The following is a 19,035-nucleotide window of genomic DNA, read 5'->3' on the forward strand; positions in this document are numbered from 1 at the left end:
GTGTGTGTGTTATGTTGAGAGAGTGTCAAGTGTAAACATCGTAACTGAAAACCATTGGCGAGTCAAATATTGTGTGTAGTGTAGTTGTTGCGCGCCGTTGGATGTCTGTACGACTTTGTCTATCTATATGCCTTATCATCAGTGATCGCTACTGCAATTCGCTTCATCCCTCTCTCCCCAGCTGCGCCAACCAACAAACACCTCACCGGCAATGAGGACACCACCACTCTCCCCCACATCATATTCTTTTTCTTCTCCCATCACCTTATTACCTTTCTCTCATTCCCTCACCGTCCCCCCTCCTCCCACTTTCAGCTTGAGTTTCCCCGTTGTTGTCTCAAGAACACCCGGTACAAATTGCGTGAAAAGCTCAACTCTCAGACTCCAAGCAACATCATCTTCTTCCCCATCCCCAATGATTGAAAAGGAAACGCCCGAGACCCAAAAGCCCCCCACTTTTCTCCGAGAGACAGACGGGAGTACTTCCAGTTCAACCAATTCAGTTAGAGCGAGGTTCGAGAAAATGATAAGAGAGGCACAGGACAGCGTCTGCTCTGCGATCGAAACCGTCGACGGAGGTGGCAAGTTCAAGGAAGATATATGGTCCAGGCCCGGCGGAGGCGGCGGAATCAGCAGGGTTTTGCAGGATGGTGCTGTTTGGGAAAAAGCCGGTGTTAATGTTTCTGTCGTTTATGGAGTTATGCCTCCCGAAGCTTACAGGGCAGCGAAACCCACTGAAAATGGCGACCTCAAGCCCGGCCCTGTTCCCTTCTTCGCTGCTGGCATCAGCTCCGTAATTTCCCACCATTTATTTATTCTTTTACTTCTAAATCTGCTTCCTCTTTATTTTCCCCCAATTTTCTGCCACAACTTATTCTGTTTATCTTGATTGGAATCACGATGGCTAGCTGAATGAATACTAAACATTGTTATTCATATTATTGTATATTTTCAAAATCACCTCAAAATTTGTTAAAACTTTAGGTGAGTGAGCTATGATAATTTAATAAGAAAATTATGTAGCTTTTCGGAAATGGATTTGTACTCTGAATCTGTTATACTGCACGTTATATCTACCTGAAATGGTGCATTACTTTGTGAAATTCCTGCCAAATTCTTGAATTCACTTGAGCACTTTGAACTTGTAAGATCTATATAACAGGTGCAACCTGTACAATTATCCAATATATAACTTCAGCATGAACATAATTTTTAAGCTCGTGAATAATATGAATCTTATTAAAGTCGTCCTCTCTGAATCGCATCAAACAGAGGGGCATTTTACTACATATTCTCTTTGCTTCATTTTCTTCTGTACTCTATAATCAGAAGAAGGAAGTTTCTTTCTTGTGCTGCTGCTATATATCCCTTACTTTCTGTTGAAAGCAAGGTGCTTAATGAGGCTGTATAATTTTGTGGTGCTCTAGGTGCTTCACCCAAAGAACCCTTTTGCTCCAACTCTGCATTTTAATTACCGCTATTTTGAGACCGATGCTCCAAAAGGTACCATGCATATTTACTGTTTGCGAAGTTCTATTATTTCTAAGCACATTTATAGCGAATTATCTTGTGGACATGTGATTTTCTTCTAGTATAAACTAGCAATTTGATTTACATGAATAAATATCATTCTCTTAATTATCTTTTTGAGCATAGCTATTCATGCTTGCTCCATAACTAGAAGATAGATATCAGATCCAAGAGAGAAGATGCTCAACGCACCTAATATGTTCATTCTAATTCCATCTTGTAGATACAAGTCATGCTGCAAGTAAAGGTTGACTAACAACCAACTCGTCTTGGTCTGCATAAAATTTGCTTGAACTTATTATCCTAGTTCAGACATGCTAAAAAACTATAAAGGTATACTAATCTAAAAGCTGAAGTTATATATGTTACATCCGGGAGGAATAACAGTAATAGGATAGTGGAGATGAGGCAATTATTGTATGGGACAAGAATCAGAAACTAAGGATTTGGTCTGCAGCTGGGTAAATGATGAATTGCTGATCCTAGGGACATAGTGTGTGCTTGAAGCAATTCATTGAGCAGCAGAGAAGGAAGAAGAGCCATGTGATTTTGGCATGTGAGTTGGCTGGTCTGGCTAGGGTGGCTTTAGCTTGTATTTAAGGAATTGTAGATTAAAAATGTACCCATGAAGCTTGCGATTCTTTTTTTTTTTTTTTTCTTTTAAGTAGATATAGATCTACAATGTACCCTGACTAACTGTTGCCAATTTTCAACGCCTGCAGATGCTCAAGGAGCACCACGGCAGTGGTGGTTTGGCGGGGGTACAGATTTGACTCCTGCTTACATTTTTGAGGAGGATGTGAAGCATTTCCACATGGTATAAGCACCCTGACAAATAATATCGCATAGCATGAGTATCAGCATTTATATTATGGTAATACAGTATAACTTCCTAATTGGACCATCAGTATTTTGTTATTTAGTTAGAAATCATAATGTTTTGATTGCTTAATTTATTCTATCACTTTCAAGGAGAGTTAAAAACTTAAGTGTTACATTTTTAAATTTCTGAAAGTTGGTGAACATCTTCCCTTTTCTTATGTTCTGGCATTTTGGCGTTTTTTTCCATTGTTTTCTCGAAGAAGGGCCAAGAAAAACTTGTTTATACGAAAAGTAGTCGGACATATTCACTGTCTAATGTTATGTACATGTTGTAGGTCCAAAAGAGGGCTTGTGACAAGTTCAATAGCGACTTCTATCCTCAATTCAAGAAATGGTGTGATGATTATTTCTATATCAAGGTGTGGCTTCTATAATCCGCTCTTTATCTTATATGTGGATAGTAGATTATGGTCTGGTGCATCTATTCCTAATCATGCCTAAAAGGACAAACAATTTATGGGCTTGATTCTTTTAGCCAAACAAATTTCAGTGATGAATATAATACAGGGATAATTACACCGCCTTTCCCTAAGGTTTAGTGTAATTACACGTAATTCCCTGTGACAAACCCGCATCCCCAAATTGGGCTATATTTCCAGAAAATTTGCCAAAATCCCCATGAGATAAGTTCAAAAAAAAAAGGAAAAAAGAAAAGTCAAGAAAATAATGCAGATAGAAAATTTATTCACCTGGTTTTTGTTTCAAGATAACAAAGTTTTAACACCACTAGATTTAGTAATTTTAAGATTAATTTACTCTGCCTGTGTTAGATTAGTGATTAGTGATTGGGCTTGTTAATTGAGAAGTATTGAATTTTTTGGATGGGAAAAATCATGTTCAAGCATTTTGGTATTTGTACGTTTTGTTAAACCTGGTGTCTTTTTCCTTTTGGATATATTGAGCTTCTACATTTTATTCAGCAGCTGATTTAACTACTTTCATTTTCATTATATAATTTTTTTGGCAGCATCGTGGGGAGAGACGTGGTCTCGGGGGTATATTTTTCGATGATTTGAATGCCTATGATCAAGAGATGCTCCTTTCCTTTGCTACTGGTAATTTTATAGAAAGAAGACCAGTTAGATGTCGATCCATGTGACAAAAACTGGCTTTATCTCCATTTCTTTTATGTATAAGCTAATGCAGTTAATGCACTGAAAAGGGCAAGCTCTCTGCATACAGAAACTGCCAGGGGATTTCATATTTGTACCAGATTATACATATATCTTTTATCTTTACTTCTTGTTGAAAAATTGCAGAGTGTGCAAATTCTGTGATTCCAGCATATATACCCATCATAGAGAGGAGGAAGGACATGCCATTTACAGACAGACACAAGGCATGGCAGCAGCTGCGCCGAGGTCGCTATGTAGAATTCAACTTGGTAAACACCTCTACTATAACCAATGTTTCAAGATAAAGACAAACCAGAAGCAATTCTAATGTTTGTCCTCTATAAGTGAAGGTTTATGATCGTGGAACTACATTTGGTCTTAAGACTGGTGGTAGGATTGAGAGTATTCTTGTCTCACTTCCATTAACTGCACGGTGGGAGTATGATCACGTGAGCTCTCTACCAACTTGTTCTTGTGTGAATGTATTTTCAGTTTATTGTATGGGTGTGTGTATTTGTGTTAGACACTAGTGAAATACCTTAATTGCTTTGTCTGCAGCAACCAGAAGAAGGAACGGAGGAATGGAAACTACTGGATGCCTGTATCAACCCCAAGGAGTGGATTTGAGTTTTTCAAAGTTTCCAGCTTTTATAGAGTTCAAAATGTGTTGCTATTATTCCTTTTATATTGTATTTTCAACTATAGGCATTGTTTATTTTAAGAAGTAGTGCCTTTGAATATTCTTCAGAAAAGTCCATCTCGTAGGTGCCTTTAAATGTATTTATTTCTGGGATGCTTAGTTCAAAGAGGCCATCAAGTTTTACTGTTCCTTTGTTAGGATACAAGGCTTTTCTGTTGCTCCATTCACGGAAGAGAATTATGAGTTTGTTAGAACATAGACAAAGGGCCTGTCAAGCAGCAAAAGATGCATTGTTCTTTTTGTACTATCGGTATAGGGTTTCAGCCAAAATCCTGGAGGATCGGTCGAGCTACTTGTAGCTGTTGCTAAAAGTGGGACCTTATTTCTCAGATTGGATATAATGTTGCCATTTCCTATTACAACTTTTATTTCTAGTATGCACTTGCACGTCTATAATATACTTATGCCATGTTTCCTAAAGAGTATAAGGGATGATATCCTGAATAATTTTAGTTAGTAGTGTGTTTATTAGTAATTTATCCAGTTCATTATCAATGTGTATGGCCCGGTATTAGCCTGATTATTTGCTTGATTTGAGTCACGAATTTTTTTTAGGTGATTAGGCGCCACAAAGCATTGCTTGTTTGGGATTCTTTTTCTGTTCTCTTCGTATCCTCAATTTTTACGTATGAAATTCTCCCTATATCCTTATTGCTTATGAAAATTACATGTTTGTGAGTCAGGTGCAATTAGTGCACCTGACACATTCCACTCTCCTCCATGTTTGAAAAGAAGAGTGCTCTTCTCACAAACACATTCATCAATGGCTTCAACAACGGGTTATTTATTTTTTTATTATTAAAAAATAAATAAATTATATAATATAAATATAACGAGTTGCGGATATATAAAATTTTTCTTTTTTTTTTAAATTTGATCAAGTCGCGATTATGAACCGCCACTTGATGTCGTTGATGAAATATAAATGAAAGTGAATTGTTAATTTTTTTTATAAGATAATTTATACATTAATAATATCACAAGAATTACTTGTATTTTTTTTTAAACTCTGAATTTGGCCTCAGGTTTCAATCTAAGGGTTCCAATACTATTGTAAACTTATCAGTATAGTTCATTGTATTATTTTAGAATTATATAGAAAAATATACACTATTACATTTGCATGATTTATTGTATTTTTAAAATTAATATAATTTTAAAAATTAATTAAATATAATTAATTTACAAAAATAATAATAATACAATTCGCAATAATGCAATTCAAAAATTGTGAATTGGTGAATTGCATTGCAATTCACACTTCTTGGATTTCATCCACGACATCAAGTCGCGTTTGATCAAATTTAAAAAAATATTTTTTTATTCGAGTTGCGGATTTAATCAGTGACTCGTTATATTTATATTATATAATTTATTTATTTTTTAATAATAAAAAAATAAATAACCCCTTGAACAACTCTTCTCCTTTTTTGGGCTACCATTGCTGGAATACTTACACTGCTTTTGAACTGGAAATGGGTGATGGTAGAAGCTGATTTTGTTGTTTCTTTGAAAATCTTTCATTAATATGATTTTTGGTACTTTGGGAATTGCTTTAGGCTCTTGCATATACATTGCTCAATGGTGTTCTTGATCTTCATTCCGTTTTTTTGCATCACCTTTTTTCGGTCATCTGTGGATTTAGTGAACAACCAAGCATTATGTATGCTGTTGGGGAAAGTTCATTTGGGAGTTGAGCATTCATGTCAATTCTATATGAGTTGCTGATGTGTTCCATTCCATCATAATTGTTTCTAATGCTTTTTGGTGTTGCTGTTCATTGCTGCTCCATCGAAATTCCCTTTTCCCCTACAGTTCTCCAGCTTGGTAGTTCCACCTCCTGTCTATTGCTTCGAGGGTTTTCCTAAGCAAAATTGGAGTAAAGAATGTAAGAGTTTTTAGTGAGACCTTCATATTGGATGGAATTTTGGGTTCGATAATGTAGGCTAGACTATGGCCATACAACTACTTCTTCTCCAGGAACTGGTTTGGTGAAATTCCTTACTCCAGATAGTTGTTTTATGCTGGGGATGACCATATTAAAAGGCCTAGTCTTTTGGCAATGTCGGACATATACGCTCATTTATGCTTTTTTTGCATTATATCCAACACTAGATTTGCTCACTATTGGAGACTTTAGATAATTGTGACACCTAGCTAAAAACTCTTTGGATTAATAAATGCAGGATATTTGATTCTCCAAACAATGATTTTGAAGACCCAAAAACTCCCAGCTCTGAGTTCAAAAACAAACCTGATGGCTGGGAAACGATATCAAAACCCCCAGCTGCCAATGTATGGGACATGTCGCAAAGAGAAGATGACATCCTGGTTCAAGAATTTGAGCATCGAGTTGCCTTTAACAAGTTCCAGGTTAGTGCCATATTATTTGGAGCTTTCTGTCTTGTTTATGTCATTACACTTTCCGTTTCTTTGCTTGTCATTTTTCATATGACCTCTCAGATTGCCAGCTTTATAAACACACATATATAGTCGTAGGAGGCCCATTGATGGATGGAGTACATGATAGAAGTAATAGGACCAAATGCAAAGAAAGGGAAGGGAAGTGTTTCAAGGTTGCCCGCTGTATCAGATGAAGCAACTCAACCTTTCTGAGAGGAGAAGACGGCATTCCCCAGCCCTTATTCTTCCTCTTAGGGGAGATCAAACGTATTGAAGTCACATCCAAGTGCTAAGTTCTTTATATAGTGTAATTACTATGGCAATTGAGACCGACAATTTAGCTAATGCCAAAGGAAGGGGTTTCTCATTCTGATTTTGTATTTCTTCGCCATTACAAGTTTTTTCCTTGTCAAGTGACCTCATTAAACTAGAAAATTCCATAAACACTTGGAAATGCTGATAACTTTTTTTCCTCCCCGGTTTTTCTGGCCCGTTGAGTGAATTCCTCACTTTGCTTGGGCATCAGGTGTTAAAGCAATTTCCTAACTGTAGATGCATGTAATTGATCCGATCATATTTTCTGCAGATGAGAAGATCAGCCTCCAATGAGAAGGTGCTGAATACGACCAAAAATGAAGCAGGTAAAGAAATGTATGAATAGGTGTGCACGCATTTCTATAAAGTGGATGCATTGACAAGAAAGTCAAATTTTTCCTACATTGGGCATTATATTGACAAACTATCAACTTTATTGTCTTAATGTAGTAAACACACATTAAAAATCTTTTTATAGATAATCATAAGATAATTAAAATTAGTAAACAAATTACAAATTAGTCACTTATGAACTAATCCACCACAAAGTCCCAAATAATTTAGCCATTTATCCCATATGCCCCAGGAAACATGGCCTTATGGTTTGGAGTAGCAAATTGAATTTTTTATTTTAAATTTTATTATTTATTCTATTCTATTTAATATATACGTGCTATGTGTATAAAATATTTTTCAAATCAAATAAAAACATACTTTTATATATGCAGTATGTATATATATTAGTTGGAATAAAACATGCAACAAGTTTTGAAGTAGAAAAGAATCAAATATGTACAGCAAAATGATGGTTGACTAAATTGGTTTAATCTTGATGAATTTTTTGTGTGTGTGTGTGTTTGAATTTTTTAATTACTAAAAAAAATTCCTTAAAAAATCTCGATATTTTAAATTGATAATATAATTTGTATTTATCTATAAACTCATCTACATATTTCAATTATCAAATAAAAATTTTATTAATTAGAAACATTATTTATTTTAAATATATTAAAATTTTGTATTGTATTTATCTAAAATTTTATTATCAACTATATAACTAATATAATTTATTTTGTCTTTACCTGAATTCTTATCTCCAACATTATAACTAATTTAATTTGTATTTATCTTAAATAATTATCTGATGATCATGGTCTCTAGAAACATGATCTATTGTAAATATATTATACATTTATATTTATTCAAAATGTTATCTTTAAATTATAAATAAAAATATCTTATTGGTTAGGAACATGTATATAAAATATTTATTTTTATTTATTCGAAATCTTATCTCCAAGATTATTATACTAATTTAATTTGGATTTATCTTCAATAACTACCGAAGGATCATGGTCTTCATCATTTTTGTATTTAAATAGAATTAAATTTATTATACATTTAACAAATTCTTTTTTTTTTTTATTTGTATAGTGCATATATATGTAAAAAACGATCTATTTATTCAAAACTATTCTATTTTACCTATTAAAAATAAAAACTTTATTTTGCATAAAAGATTCATTTATAAAATAATATATATTATAAAATATTTTATTTAACTTTAAAATAAGAGAATATGTATATATATATATATATATATAAAATATTTTATTTAACTTTAAAATAAGAGAATATGTATATATATATAAATTTATATAATCATGCATTAGACCGGTTGTATGCTAGTATAAAAGTAATCGAAGATTAAAAGGGCTTACCTAAGTAACCGAACATTAAATTTTCTTGAATCCAAATTAAGCACGTGTAAATTTGACGAAGGGATAACTACACCACATTCGCTTAAGCTTAAGGTTTGGTGTAGTAGTATGCAGACTCCTGTAATTAAAAAATTACATCTAGTATCATTGACATCGTTTATGTTTAACAAATAGGTCCCCATGAGTCAAAATCATCGAGTTCGCTAATATTAACAAATAGATTGCATAAAAATTTAAATGTATTCTCGTTTGATTTATTTTGACTTATTGTAGGTCAAATAAATTTTTCTGACCAGACTATCTCTTATATATCTCCACACGTTAATGCATATGAGAAGGTATATTTTCATTCTTATTAGGATGGTATGATCAAAAAAATATTTGCATGACCTGCAATAAATCAATTAGAAGTAAATACTATTCAATTTTTTAGTTAATATCAACAAATTTGGTGAATTCGAATAACGGATGAATTTATTTGTCAGTCTAAACAAATGTTAGGATTCTTAGGACTACTAAATGTAATTTTTCAAAACATAAGAGATTTATGAATAATTACATCAAATCTCAGTGGAAGGATGTGCAATTATCCCTTTAAAGAATTTTAGCCAATGTTAGGCACAATAAATATAATTTTTTAAATCATAAAAACTTTGCGTATAATTACACCAAGATTTAGAAAAAAAGCTGTGTAATTATGATTATGAACTATGAATTTGCCAAGGGGATATAGGGGGCTGTATGTTAAGCCCACGGGAATCAAAGAAAAACGTATTCCTTTTTCAGCTCATAAATACAGAATTGAGGCCGTGTCTTTCGGTATTCCTATTTCATTGTTTCGTAGAACTGATCTTGATTTAGAAAACCATAAATATTTTGGTATATAAGTCAGGGTTAACTTTTATAATTGTCCAAGCCATATACTCGAGATGCTCAGTGCTCATCACAAGCGTAAATTCACAGAATCAGAAAAACAAGTAGAATAACAAGCTTTAAAAATTCTTCCATACTGCAAGAATTTAAGCTACAAAATCCTCGCCCTGAATAGTCGAACTGTGCGGTAATCATAGTCTCGCTTTCAGATAAGGGTCTTGTGTTTTAACTCGATGGAGAGTACCATAAAAACCATTAGAATACAAAGTATCTAGAAATAACGTGCACAGGGTAGCAAGCCCTAAGCAAAATAGCATGAGAAAAAGTCGCATACATGTTGAGAGCAACCTAAAATGGGAAGATCTATAAACGAAAATGCAACTATCTGTTCTATTCCACGGCATTGTGCTGCAATACGACTTTCCGTTTAAAAGACCGGAATTAAGCTGCACTCCGCGGACGACTCACCATGAGAAGCTGTAGAACCTACAACACTAGTATGGTTTTATACATAGAAACGCCTGGAACAAAATCATGATATCCTGAAGCTGCAATTGGATATCAAGATGTCACACTCCAAAGGTTGCTAAACTTTCAAACATGTAGACCATTGCCATTGCAGTAGATGCCATCTAAAGACCCATTTGGTAACTTAGCCGCATTCTCATAGAGATGTGCTTTTATTGCTGAGCCATTGCTCATCCTGCATGGCTTTGTCGCACCTTTCTTCAAAACATTATCCAGCTGGCCACAAGCTGCTGCTACAAGTCCTGTTGCACAAAAAAGGTAAAATAATGTACAAATTTTTAGTGCCCTCTGCAATTTCTCTTTTAATTTCCCTAGCCAAGAAGCACAAGTATTCAATTTATCTGAATGTTGAGTACAGATTTACCTCATTTCACAATTTAAGAATAAAAATGCAAGCAGATCAAATTGTCTTTCATCAGGAAGTAACATCATATTGGAAAAAAAGAACAAGAAAAAGAAAAAATCAAGAATGCAATAGGAAGTACCTAAGAAAAGAGCAGAAGGTTTTCCTGGTCTTGATTTAAACTCTGGGTGAAACTGAACGCCGACAAAGTAAGGATGACTAGGCAGCTCAATAATCTGCAAAGGGAAGTTGATAGTTAAACTCGCACACCCAAATTCTAAAGAATAAAGTAGCAATCAGAAATTGGCAGCCACCATAACAATAGATAAAAAAAACCACCTCCATGCGGCGACCAGTTTCATCTTTGCCAGTAAAACAGAGGCCACCATCTTCAAGTTGCTTGACCATATCAGGATTTACCTAGACAAGATTAATCTAGAATTTTCAACATAAAACCCTATAAATCCAACACGAAGATGGAAGAAATTTGAGGAACATTAACTACTGTAAATGTGCAAGTAGAACAGTAATGATAGTTTCACACACCTCATATCTGTGTCGATGTCTCTCATCAATAAAACTCCGATTACCATATCTGGCAGAAAGTATTAAAACCAATTAGATATTGAGGGGCAAGTGTCAGAATACAGTTGTATTCTTTTTTATGCATTTCACCACAAACGGCTTTAGACCTTATTGCTAGAGAAATCTAGTGCTGTAGACAGGGTGGGAATATGCCATAATGCATTTGTAAGAACTCACTAGGTCGCAAGGTTGGGAAAAGTGGGGGCTGATTTTCACACTATCCTGGATGGACCAAGAATGGAGTAAAACTAGATGATGATTGTCATTGGTTGTGGGGTACAAAGATGTTGCTACTTGCTAGCACCAGAAACTTGAAAGATCAAATCCAAATGGTACTGAACCAATAGGTATTGTCATCCCAATAATCATGACACAGGAGATTACCCAAGTAAAATTCGCACCGTATCCCATATCCCATGAAGAAACAAGAAAAGTTGCACACATTTCAAATGACACAACTGTGGGTTCAATCCGAAAGTTGAAAACCTTTTCCTTTTTCATATGCAAGTGGTAAGGAAAGGAGAGGCAAAAGTATGAGGACTCACAGTCTTGCTGATTTACTTGAACTACCCTGAAAGTATGTCCTCCTTGATCCGAGACGCATAGTGCCTCCCATATGGGTTTTTGAACCCTGCTAAAATAACACCAAGGTCAGAGTAATATAATTAATGAAATCAATCAGAATGATCAAAGCTATATAACTTTGACCAAGTATTCTCCAAACACACTCGCAGGACAAACCTCTGGCATGAAAATAACACATGGATTCTCAGTGTTTGGATCAAATTCTGTGCTGTTCGCATTGCTTAGTTCAAGGACAGACCGGGCAAACTCAATGACAGCAATTTGCATTCCTAGACATATCCCAAGATATGGGATCCTGTTTTCACGGGCATACTTTGCAGCCAGAATTTTACCCTCAACTCCTCTGTCACCAAAACCTCCAGGAACTAGTATGGCATCTGCCCCCTACAAGGCAAGAATTTGTCAAGAGGGTCAAGAATAAAATGTAATGCAAGGCTACAAATTAGCATAAATCAAATAGCTGACAAGAATATCAAACGGTAGACAACACAGACCTTCAACAATTTCCAAGCACTTCTATAAGAATCTGGGTTCTGCAAGTAGCCATACCAAGCTGTGAGATGTATACAGGGATCCGACAAATAATTATAGCAAGAAAGTTACCTCTTCTGCATTTGCATCTTCAAGATCACTAGCTGGTACCCAATCTATGCATAATTTCCTATGGCATGCAACAGAAGCGTGCAAAAGAGCCTGCAGACAGTTATTAATATACAATAAGCAAATCATCATTTCCCTAGAAAAATTCTTCAATAAATCCTTGTAAAAATGAAACTGGAATCTGGTGAAGCATCTCACTGCTCCAGTTTTCAAATGAATTTGATTGAGAACGGCAATATCAAGTGAAGTAAGACACCCTGATAATTTATTACATCCAATAATATTGAAACATAAAGAAAAATGATGCAACAAGCTAGGGTTCATAGTATGAGATATTCTCATAGGCATAAAGATATTAAACTTAGTATGGTATTGAAGCCTTTTGGCTTCATTGTGGAGACTTGGTGTTTTCCGAAAATACAAAGATCTTCATAAAAGCCCCCTCTGCCAGTCAATTAGTTAGTCGTATCTTAAATAGACAACTTCAGAGGTAGAAGAAACAATTTAAACTGTATTTGCTGCTAAAACTTAGCATATGGTCAATTCAATAGGTTCTCCACTAAATGACAAATCTCACTGATGTCAGGTACTTTAGTTCTTCATGTCCATTAAGCTCATCATTTTGAGGAACAGAACATAATACAGCAGATATGTCTTCGAATTTCACTACCTTCACATACATGGTACCACAGCCATGGCATGCTTGCAATATTATATTTGTTTATGTTCACATCATACACTAGTAAATAGGACCAACTGATCAATCAACCTGTTTGCCTGTTGATAAATTTTAGTAACAGTGACAGCTTGATGCACAGAACAAGTGCAAGAGGGTCAAGGAATAAGGAAGAATGAGGGGGTAGCTTTCAAGAATCAGCGAAAGAATGAGTTCCCTTCCTTCATTATTTCCAGAAGGAATCAGTCATACAAGTTTTAATTGGTGGTGAATGCCACCTTTATTGTTTCAAACATATCCAATCTTGGGATAAGTCCATGACACCAGCTCAGGAGCAATTAGGAGATATTTGCTTAGAGTTGGTTTTCTGGAGTGCAATTGCTTAAAGTTTTTGTAGAGTGCAATACTTAACAACTTCAAAATTGCAAAGATAAAGTAGTGATAACTGGTAATATTGATTAATAACTTATGTTAGTTGGAAAAAAGCTAATCTAATTGAATAAAGCCACTGAACAAACAATATCTAGATGGACTCAGCAGTTTAAGGAAATTATTCTTTTTGCAATTTTGAGACAACATTTTCATTGGGCAAAAATTAGATAAAATGAGTTCACCTTCAGCACAGAGAGATAAGAATCTGCAAGCCCAGTGTACTTTCCGACCATAGCAATTCTAACCTGTGAAAGAAAGTCCTAACATTGAGAAATCACGAGGCAACACAAGTGCACTTAATTCCAAATTAGTATGACAAAAACCTACAGGCTCGTTCAGCAGATCGCAGAGATCTGCTCTAGACGTCCATTCCCCTAGTGCAGGATCCCTAGTGTCACTGCAGATAATATACTTAAATATTAATTCCAAAAGGAGGCAACAAATAAGAGGAAACTGGAACCAGAAACAATCTGATCCTAATTGAATAATAGAAAACACAATGGTTGCTTGACGAACCTATTGAGGTTCAGGACCTTCAGAATTGCCTCATGAGCCTTCTGGTCCTGAAGGGAAATATAAAAAAGAACAGAGGTTAATGTCAGTCAAATTCAACAGGAAATTGATATTCAAGTGAAGGTGCAGTACTACTTACTCTCAAAAGCAAAGGTACACGCCAGATGTTGGAAACATCATACAATGTGATAATGTTCTCTATCTGGAGGGCATAATATATTCATCATCCACTATTAACTTGACTTTTTGATCAGTGTACAAATTGTAATGACAAGATATTGAAATGTTTAAACATGATACCGGAACATGGCAAAAACGAGAAAGCTTTTCCTTGACATTTCCATCAAGTTCCTGTAGAATGAAGTAAACTTTAGCAGAAGATATAACCTATGGCAGGATACATATAACTACGTGGACAGCAATGTGAAGACGATGGGAGGTTGTAGAAGACTTGCAACATTTAAGAGCAAAGATCTTTGCTCAAATGTTAACTATAGCTTGTGCATGCTTCAACATGGGGGGTAGAGGGATTAGATACCATCGTGCTGCGGCAAGCTAAAATATTTGGAGTCAGGCCCAAGCTTCTCAGTCCCCTAACACTGTGTTGAGTCGGTTTTGTTTTCTGCTCATGTAGAATCAGTGCCACAATCATGTTATAGAAAGAAACTTACTAATGCAAAAGACACTATAAGATAACCCACAAAATTTCACCTGCTCGCCAACAACAGTTAGAACAGGCACCAAGCTGACATGTATCAAGCAAAAATTTCCAGCACCTAAGGTCCAAAGTGGCCAATCAGTGAGACAAGGACACCATCTTAATTTAAGTTTCATGAGTAGAAAAACAGCATTGATGCTCCTCTGTCATATGCATATGTCTATGAGCAAGACACAGAAACCTAAGCTTACCTACACGATATGAAAATTGTCCGAGAGCCTCAATGAATGGCATTGATTCAATATCACCTGCAACAAGACAGAAATTTCTGTGAAGAATAACCAAATTCTATAAAATAACTAACCCAATTGCATGTGAGATATCTTGTTTACCTATAGTACCACCCAATTCTATAACACAGACATCAGCTGGACCCTCTTTTCCATCCACTGGTATAGCAGCAACACGTTCGATCCATTCTTGAATAGCATCAGTTATGTGAGGAACAACCTGACCAAGGGGGAACTACTAAGTGAATTTCTGCACCAAGGTTGGCACAACAAAGAAGCTGGACGAGACAGAGTGACACACCTGAACTGTTTGTCCCAGATAATCTCCCCTTCTCTCCTTGTCAATAACAGCCTAAAACCCAGAAATAGAGCGCTTGGCAAGTCAATGTTTGGCCAAGTTGGTAGCTATCTTAAAAGGCATTTGAGAAACATTATAGTATCAAAAAGAATAATGAGTCTCAATACTTGCCTGAAATATTTTTCCTGTAGTTATATTATTGTCTCGTGTCAATTTTATATCCAGGAACCGCTCATAGTTTCCAAGGTCCAGATCCACCTTCAAAAAGAAATTTAAGTTATTTTGCTTTGGTATGCCAACGGAAATCCAACTCTCCTCTACCAACAAATGAAAGATTTCAAGCAAGTTTGATACATAAATACATATCATAGAGAACATATAATACCTACAATCTTTACAAACTGGTGGTGTTAACCTACTCTATTTTTTTATTTTTTTTTTCTGACAACGAAAAGATAAAATTGAACTTCCAATTGGAACTGGAAACGAACTTTCACGTTCAGTATCCGGTAGATGAAATATACCCTCATCTCCGAGACACCTCAACGAATGAAGTATAAAGAAATGCAGCCAACAACTCAAGTTTACCTAAAATTCAAAGTTAAATAAGCTGAAAAGAAATTTATACAAAGCATGCTGTCTAACCTCCCCACCATCATCTAGAACAAATACTTCTCCGTGTTCGAAAGGAGACATCGTGCCGGCATCAGAATTCAAATAAGGATCTGAAAAAGTGGGGCAAGGAAAAACATAGAAAACGATACATTAGTTTCTTCTTTTATGTAAGTTCGAGATAAGCTTGGGGAGAGGGTGCTAAGCGAGCATGTAACTGTTCCTGAAGCGCAGAGGAGGGATATAGACAAAATCAAGAGGAGAAGAAAAGATAAAGGAAAAGAGAGCAAAGGAAAGGTGACGGTCAACAGCAGAGAAATAAAGGAGAGAACTCTCCCAAAAAGTTGTAAACAAAGAAACATGTGAAGAAAAAATGTGGAAGGATATTGTGGGTGGTGCTGGAAACAGGTAAAAAGAACGTCTTTAGGCATGGAAAACAACTTAAATTGCTTCTTCTCTGGAGCTCTAAAGGAGAAAAAACAAGAGCATGAAGAGAGGCCCATGTCAAAGAAGCTCTGAAGTTATAAAGGAGAAAAAAACAAGAGCATGGAAGAGGAGGGGTCATTCAAATAGTTTGGGACAAAACCAGAGTGAAAAGTTTGAAACTAGAAGACGAATGAGGAATTGATTGAATCTTTTAAGCTGTGAGAGAAATGGAAGCTTGTGACCTTTTTCTTTTTTCCTCTGAAAGGCCAGAGAGAACCAAAAAGAATGGTGCGTATTGGGTAAAATCGAATAATACTGTCATCTTCGGTGGTTGGTTGTCTCTCTTTGGTATTTCTCCGGGCATTACATAGATGACCAGAAGAAGGAACAGTTGTGGAGTGGGTGGGTGGGGGGAGGGGGGGGGGGGGGGGGGAGAGAGAGAGAGAGAAAAAAGAAGAGATGGACCAATCTTGATGGAAGTAACGCGAAGTCCGCAGGCCTTGAGGATAAGCCCGATGCTGCTGGCGGTAACACCTTTACCCAGGCCGCTCACCACTCCTCCCGTCACTAAGACGTACTTCATTTTTGTGACAAAAATAAGCAAAGGGGGAGGGGGAGAGATGCTATACAAAAGGGTGTTTTATGAGAATCTTATCTATTCCGTTAATCTTTCTGAAACGCAGATAGAGATAGAGGAGGCAGAAGGGAAAAATAAGGGAAGATGGAATGAAATGTATGCAGAGAGGGGTGGGGGAAATGGGTATGAGCCAGATTTGATTCTGAAGAGGAGGCAATGGCGGCTTTATAAGCAAGCAGGAGGACATGAAGGAGGAAATATGAGGGTAAAAATACACACTTTTTTTTTTCCCCCCGTACACATTGGACGCCTACTACTCCTGCCTGCCACCCTACTTAGCACAACAATGCAGCCCTCGGCCCTTTCATCATCATCATCATCAATAAAATTCTATAACAATAATAATTAAAACCTCCCTCGCAGTCGCCCTCCGACCCAACACTCTTTACTCTTTTTTCCTGTAGGCCGTTTTTGTTCTCCCGAAAATATATAACCAATTTCTATTGTTTTTAATCTGATCTCATTATTTTTTAAATTGACAACATTTAATTTAAGCTTTACATCACTAAAATGTCTTGATATTGAGAATGATGCATCGGTCAGAAGGAAATTAGTCGAGTGATCAAATTTAAACTAATCACATAATAATTGTATTATATTTATTATGTAATTTGATTAAATTTACTCCAATAAAATATTAAGTGGATATTAGAAAGATTGCCCAGCGCAGAGTTTGTAATAAAAGAATATTCCAAGTAGAAGTCGTGATAAATATGGATCAAGTTTTGGATTGCAATGGCTTTCCGAAAGGTTGATCAAAAAGATAAAGAAAGTGAAAAGAGAGAAACAAGAAGGTGGACCTGTGGTTGTAACAGAGAGATATGGTCAAAGTTCCATAGGATAGAAGTGCGCGAATCCTTATATTAAAAGAAAAGCCACCAAACACGATTGAGCTATGGCCCATATTTGTTTGATTGCTTAATTGAGGTTGGGGGTGTAATATCATTGCAAATCTTCATTTATTTTCATACTATATAACTCGAAAGGAGCGGTTGGTTGTTTCTCGTTTTGTTTTATACCAACGGTTGATGGGGGTCCCCTCCTCCCTATGCATACTCACAAGCCTGGACCCAATTTTAATAACAAAGGCAAACTAGCAATTCCCTTGAAAAATTAAATAATAAATATCAAAAAGAGATTAAAAAGCAAAATGAGTAGAAAAATAAGGATTACTATCTAAATAATTTACCTCATCATCCCCTATAAAATAAAATATATTATTTTATTTCTTTATATTATTAAAACAAAGTAATTTACCTCATTATTATTTAAATTACCCAGAAAGATACTTTGGCATTTTTTGCCTCATAGAGTGGTAAATTATTCATTTACAACATCACAAAAGAGTTCCTTACATTTTTTTCAATTATTATAAATTGAATGTAACACTTATAATTCATACCATGCCTATTTAAGTTTTTTTTTCCAGAAAAGTTGGTGATTTTATGCTTACAGAAGCCTCACATGCCATACTCTCAAGGTCGGTTATAATAAATAATCCCTTCAATTTAAGGGAAGAAATAAACTATATTTTATTCGTGAGTTCTAGTTTAAAGTAATTTGACCTAAAATAAATATTTTCTTTGATATGTTAAGGCTTCTCTCTTTATCAAAACGCACATATATAAAACAAGATATTATGAAAATACTAAATGATAAAGTAACATTGCTAGTTAATTAAACAATCAACTTAATCAAACAATAGATTAAAATACATACTAGCTCATGCAATATTAGTAATAAGGGGAAAATGCAATCAATCCTCTTGTAATATTGTAATTGATCAAATTATTCCGATATAAAAAAAAATAATTTATCTTTTTATATTTTTAAAAATACAGCAATTTATAATTTCTTTATTTTTCAAAATAAAGTAATTTACCTCTTTATCTAAGGATGTTTATTTTATATTGAAAAATACGATGAGATAATTTGCTATGATTTTTTCATACAAAAATAATTTACTCATTTACAATATCATAAGAAGATAAATTATAATAAACTTAGTAATAATATGTGATGAAGAGAAAGTAGTAAATGCATATAGCGAATATTTTCCCACAAATACATGGTATAATTTTAGTGTGAATCCATCTCAATAAAATTGATCAATCTAAAAGTTTTGATGAATTATACAGAGTCTCATGTACTAATCATAGTTTAATGATCCACAATATATCAATTTGTTCAGGTAAAAAGAAAAGTGCACGCACTATAACAATGAACTGGAGGAGGACGGAGACACACGTGGAGCTGAGTAGCTCCATCTCCGCCTGCCATTGCGCAGCTTCGATGTAACCGTCATCGTTGATG

The 19,035-nt window shown here is 35.2% G+C and overlaps 2 protein-coding genes and 1 pseudogene across 2 annotated transcripts; 2 read left to right on the top strand and 1 right to left on the bottom strand.

Annotated features, from left to right (window-relative positions):
- LOC105175924 (coproporphyrinogen-III oxidase 1, chloroplastic) lies at nucleotides 32–4,652 on the top strand. Its single transcript, XM_011098572.2, has 8 exons — nucleotides 32–793; nucleotides 1,428–1,503; nucleotides 2,253–2,347; nucleotides 2,688–2,771; nucleotides 3,380–3,467; nucleotides 3,672–3,796; nucleotides 3,878–3,976; nucleotides 4,086–4,652. The coding sequence occupies exons 1-8, from the start codon at nucleotides 212–214 to the stop codon at nucleotides 4,152–4,154; spliced, it is 1,218 nt and encodes a 405-aa protein (XP_011096874.1). The 5' UTR covers nucleotides 32–211; the 3' UTR covers nucleotides 4,155–4,652.
- LOC110013017 lies at nucleotides 6,181–6,885 on the top strand (annotated as a pseudogene).
- LOC105175925 (CTP synthase-like) lies at nucleotides 9,743–16,998 on the bottom strand. The gene is made up of 21 exons (XM_011098574.2): nucleotides 16,551–16,998; nucleotides 15,693–15,772; nucleotides 15,219–15,305; nucleotides 15,051–15,101; nucleotides 14,852–14,969; nucleotides 14,711–14,767; nucleotides 14,513–14,577; nucleotides 14,340–14,423; nucleotides 14,102–14,152; nucleotides 13,941–14,003; nucleotides 13,805–13,851; nucleotides 13,616–13,685; nucleotides 13,471–13,533; nucleotides 12,184–12,273; nucleotides 12,075–12,113; nucleotides 11,737–11,964; nucleotides 11,541–11,626; nucleotides 10,957–11,005; nucleotides 10,750–10,830; nucleotides 10,553–10,646; nucleotides 9,743–10,309 (listed from the first exon to the last, which is right to left on the bottom strand). The coding sequence occupies exons 1-21, from the start codon at nucleotides 16,666–16,668 to the stop codon at nucleotides 10,134–10,136; spliced, it is 1,797 nt and encodes a 598-aa protein (XP_011096876.1). The 5' UTR covers nucleotides 16,669–16,998; the 3' UTR covers nucleotides 9,743–10,133.

Source organism: Sesamum indicum, linkage group LG12 (assembly GCF_000512975.1).
Source record: "Sesamum indicum cultivar Zhongzhi No. 13 linkage group LG12, S_indicum_v1.0, whole genome shotgun sequence".
In the NCBI taxonomy this organism is placed as follows: domain Eukaryota; kingdom Viridiplantae; phylum Streptophyta; class Magnoliopsida; order Lamiales; family Pedaliaceae; genus Sesamum; species Sesamum indicum.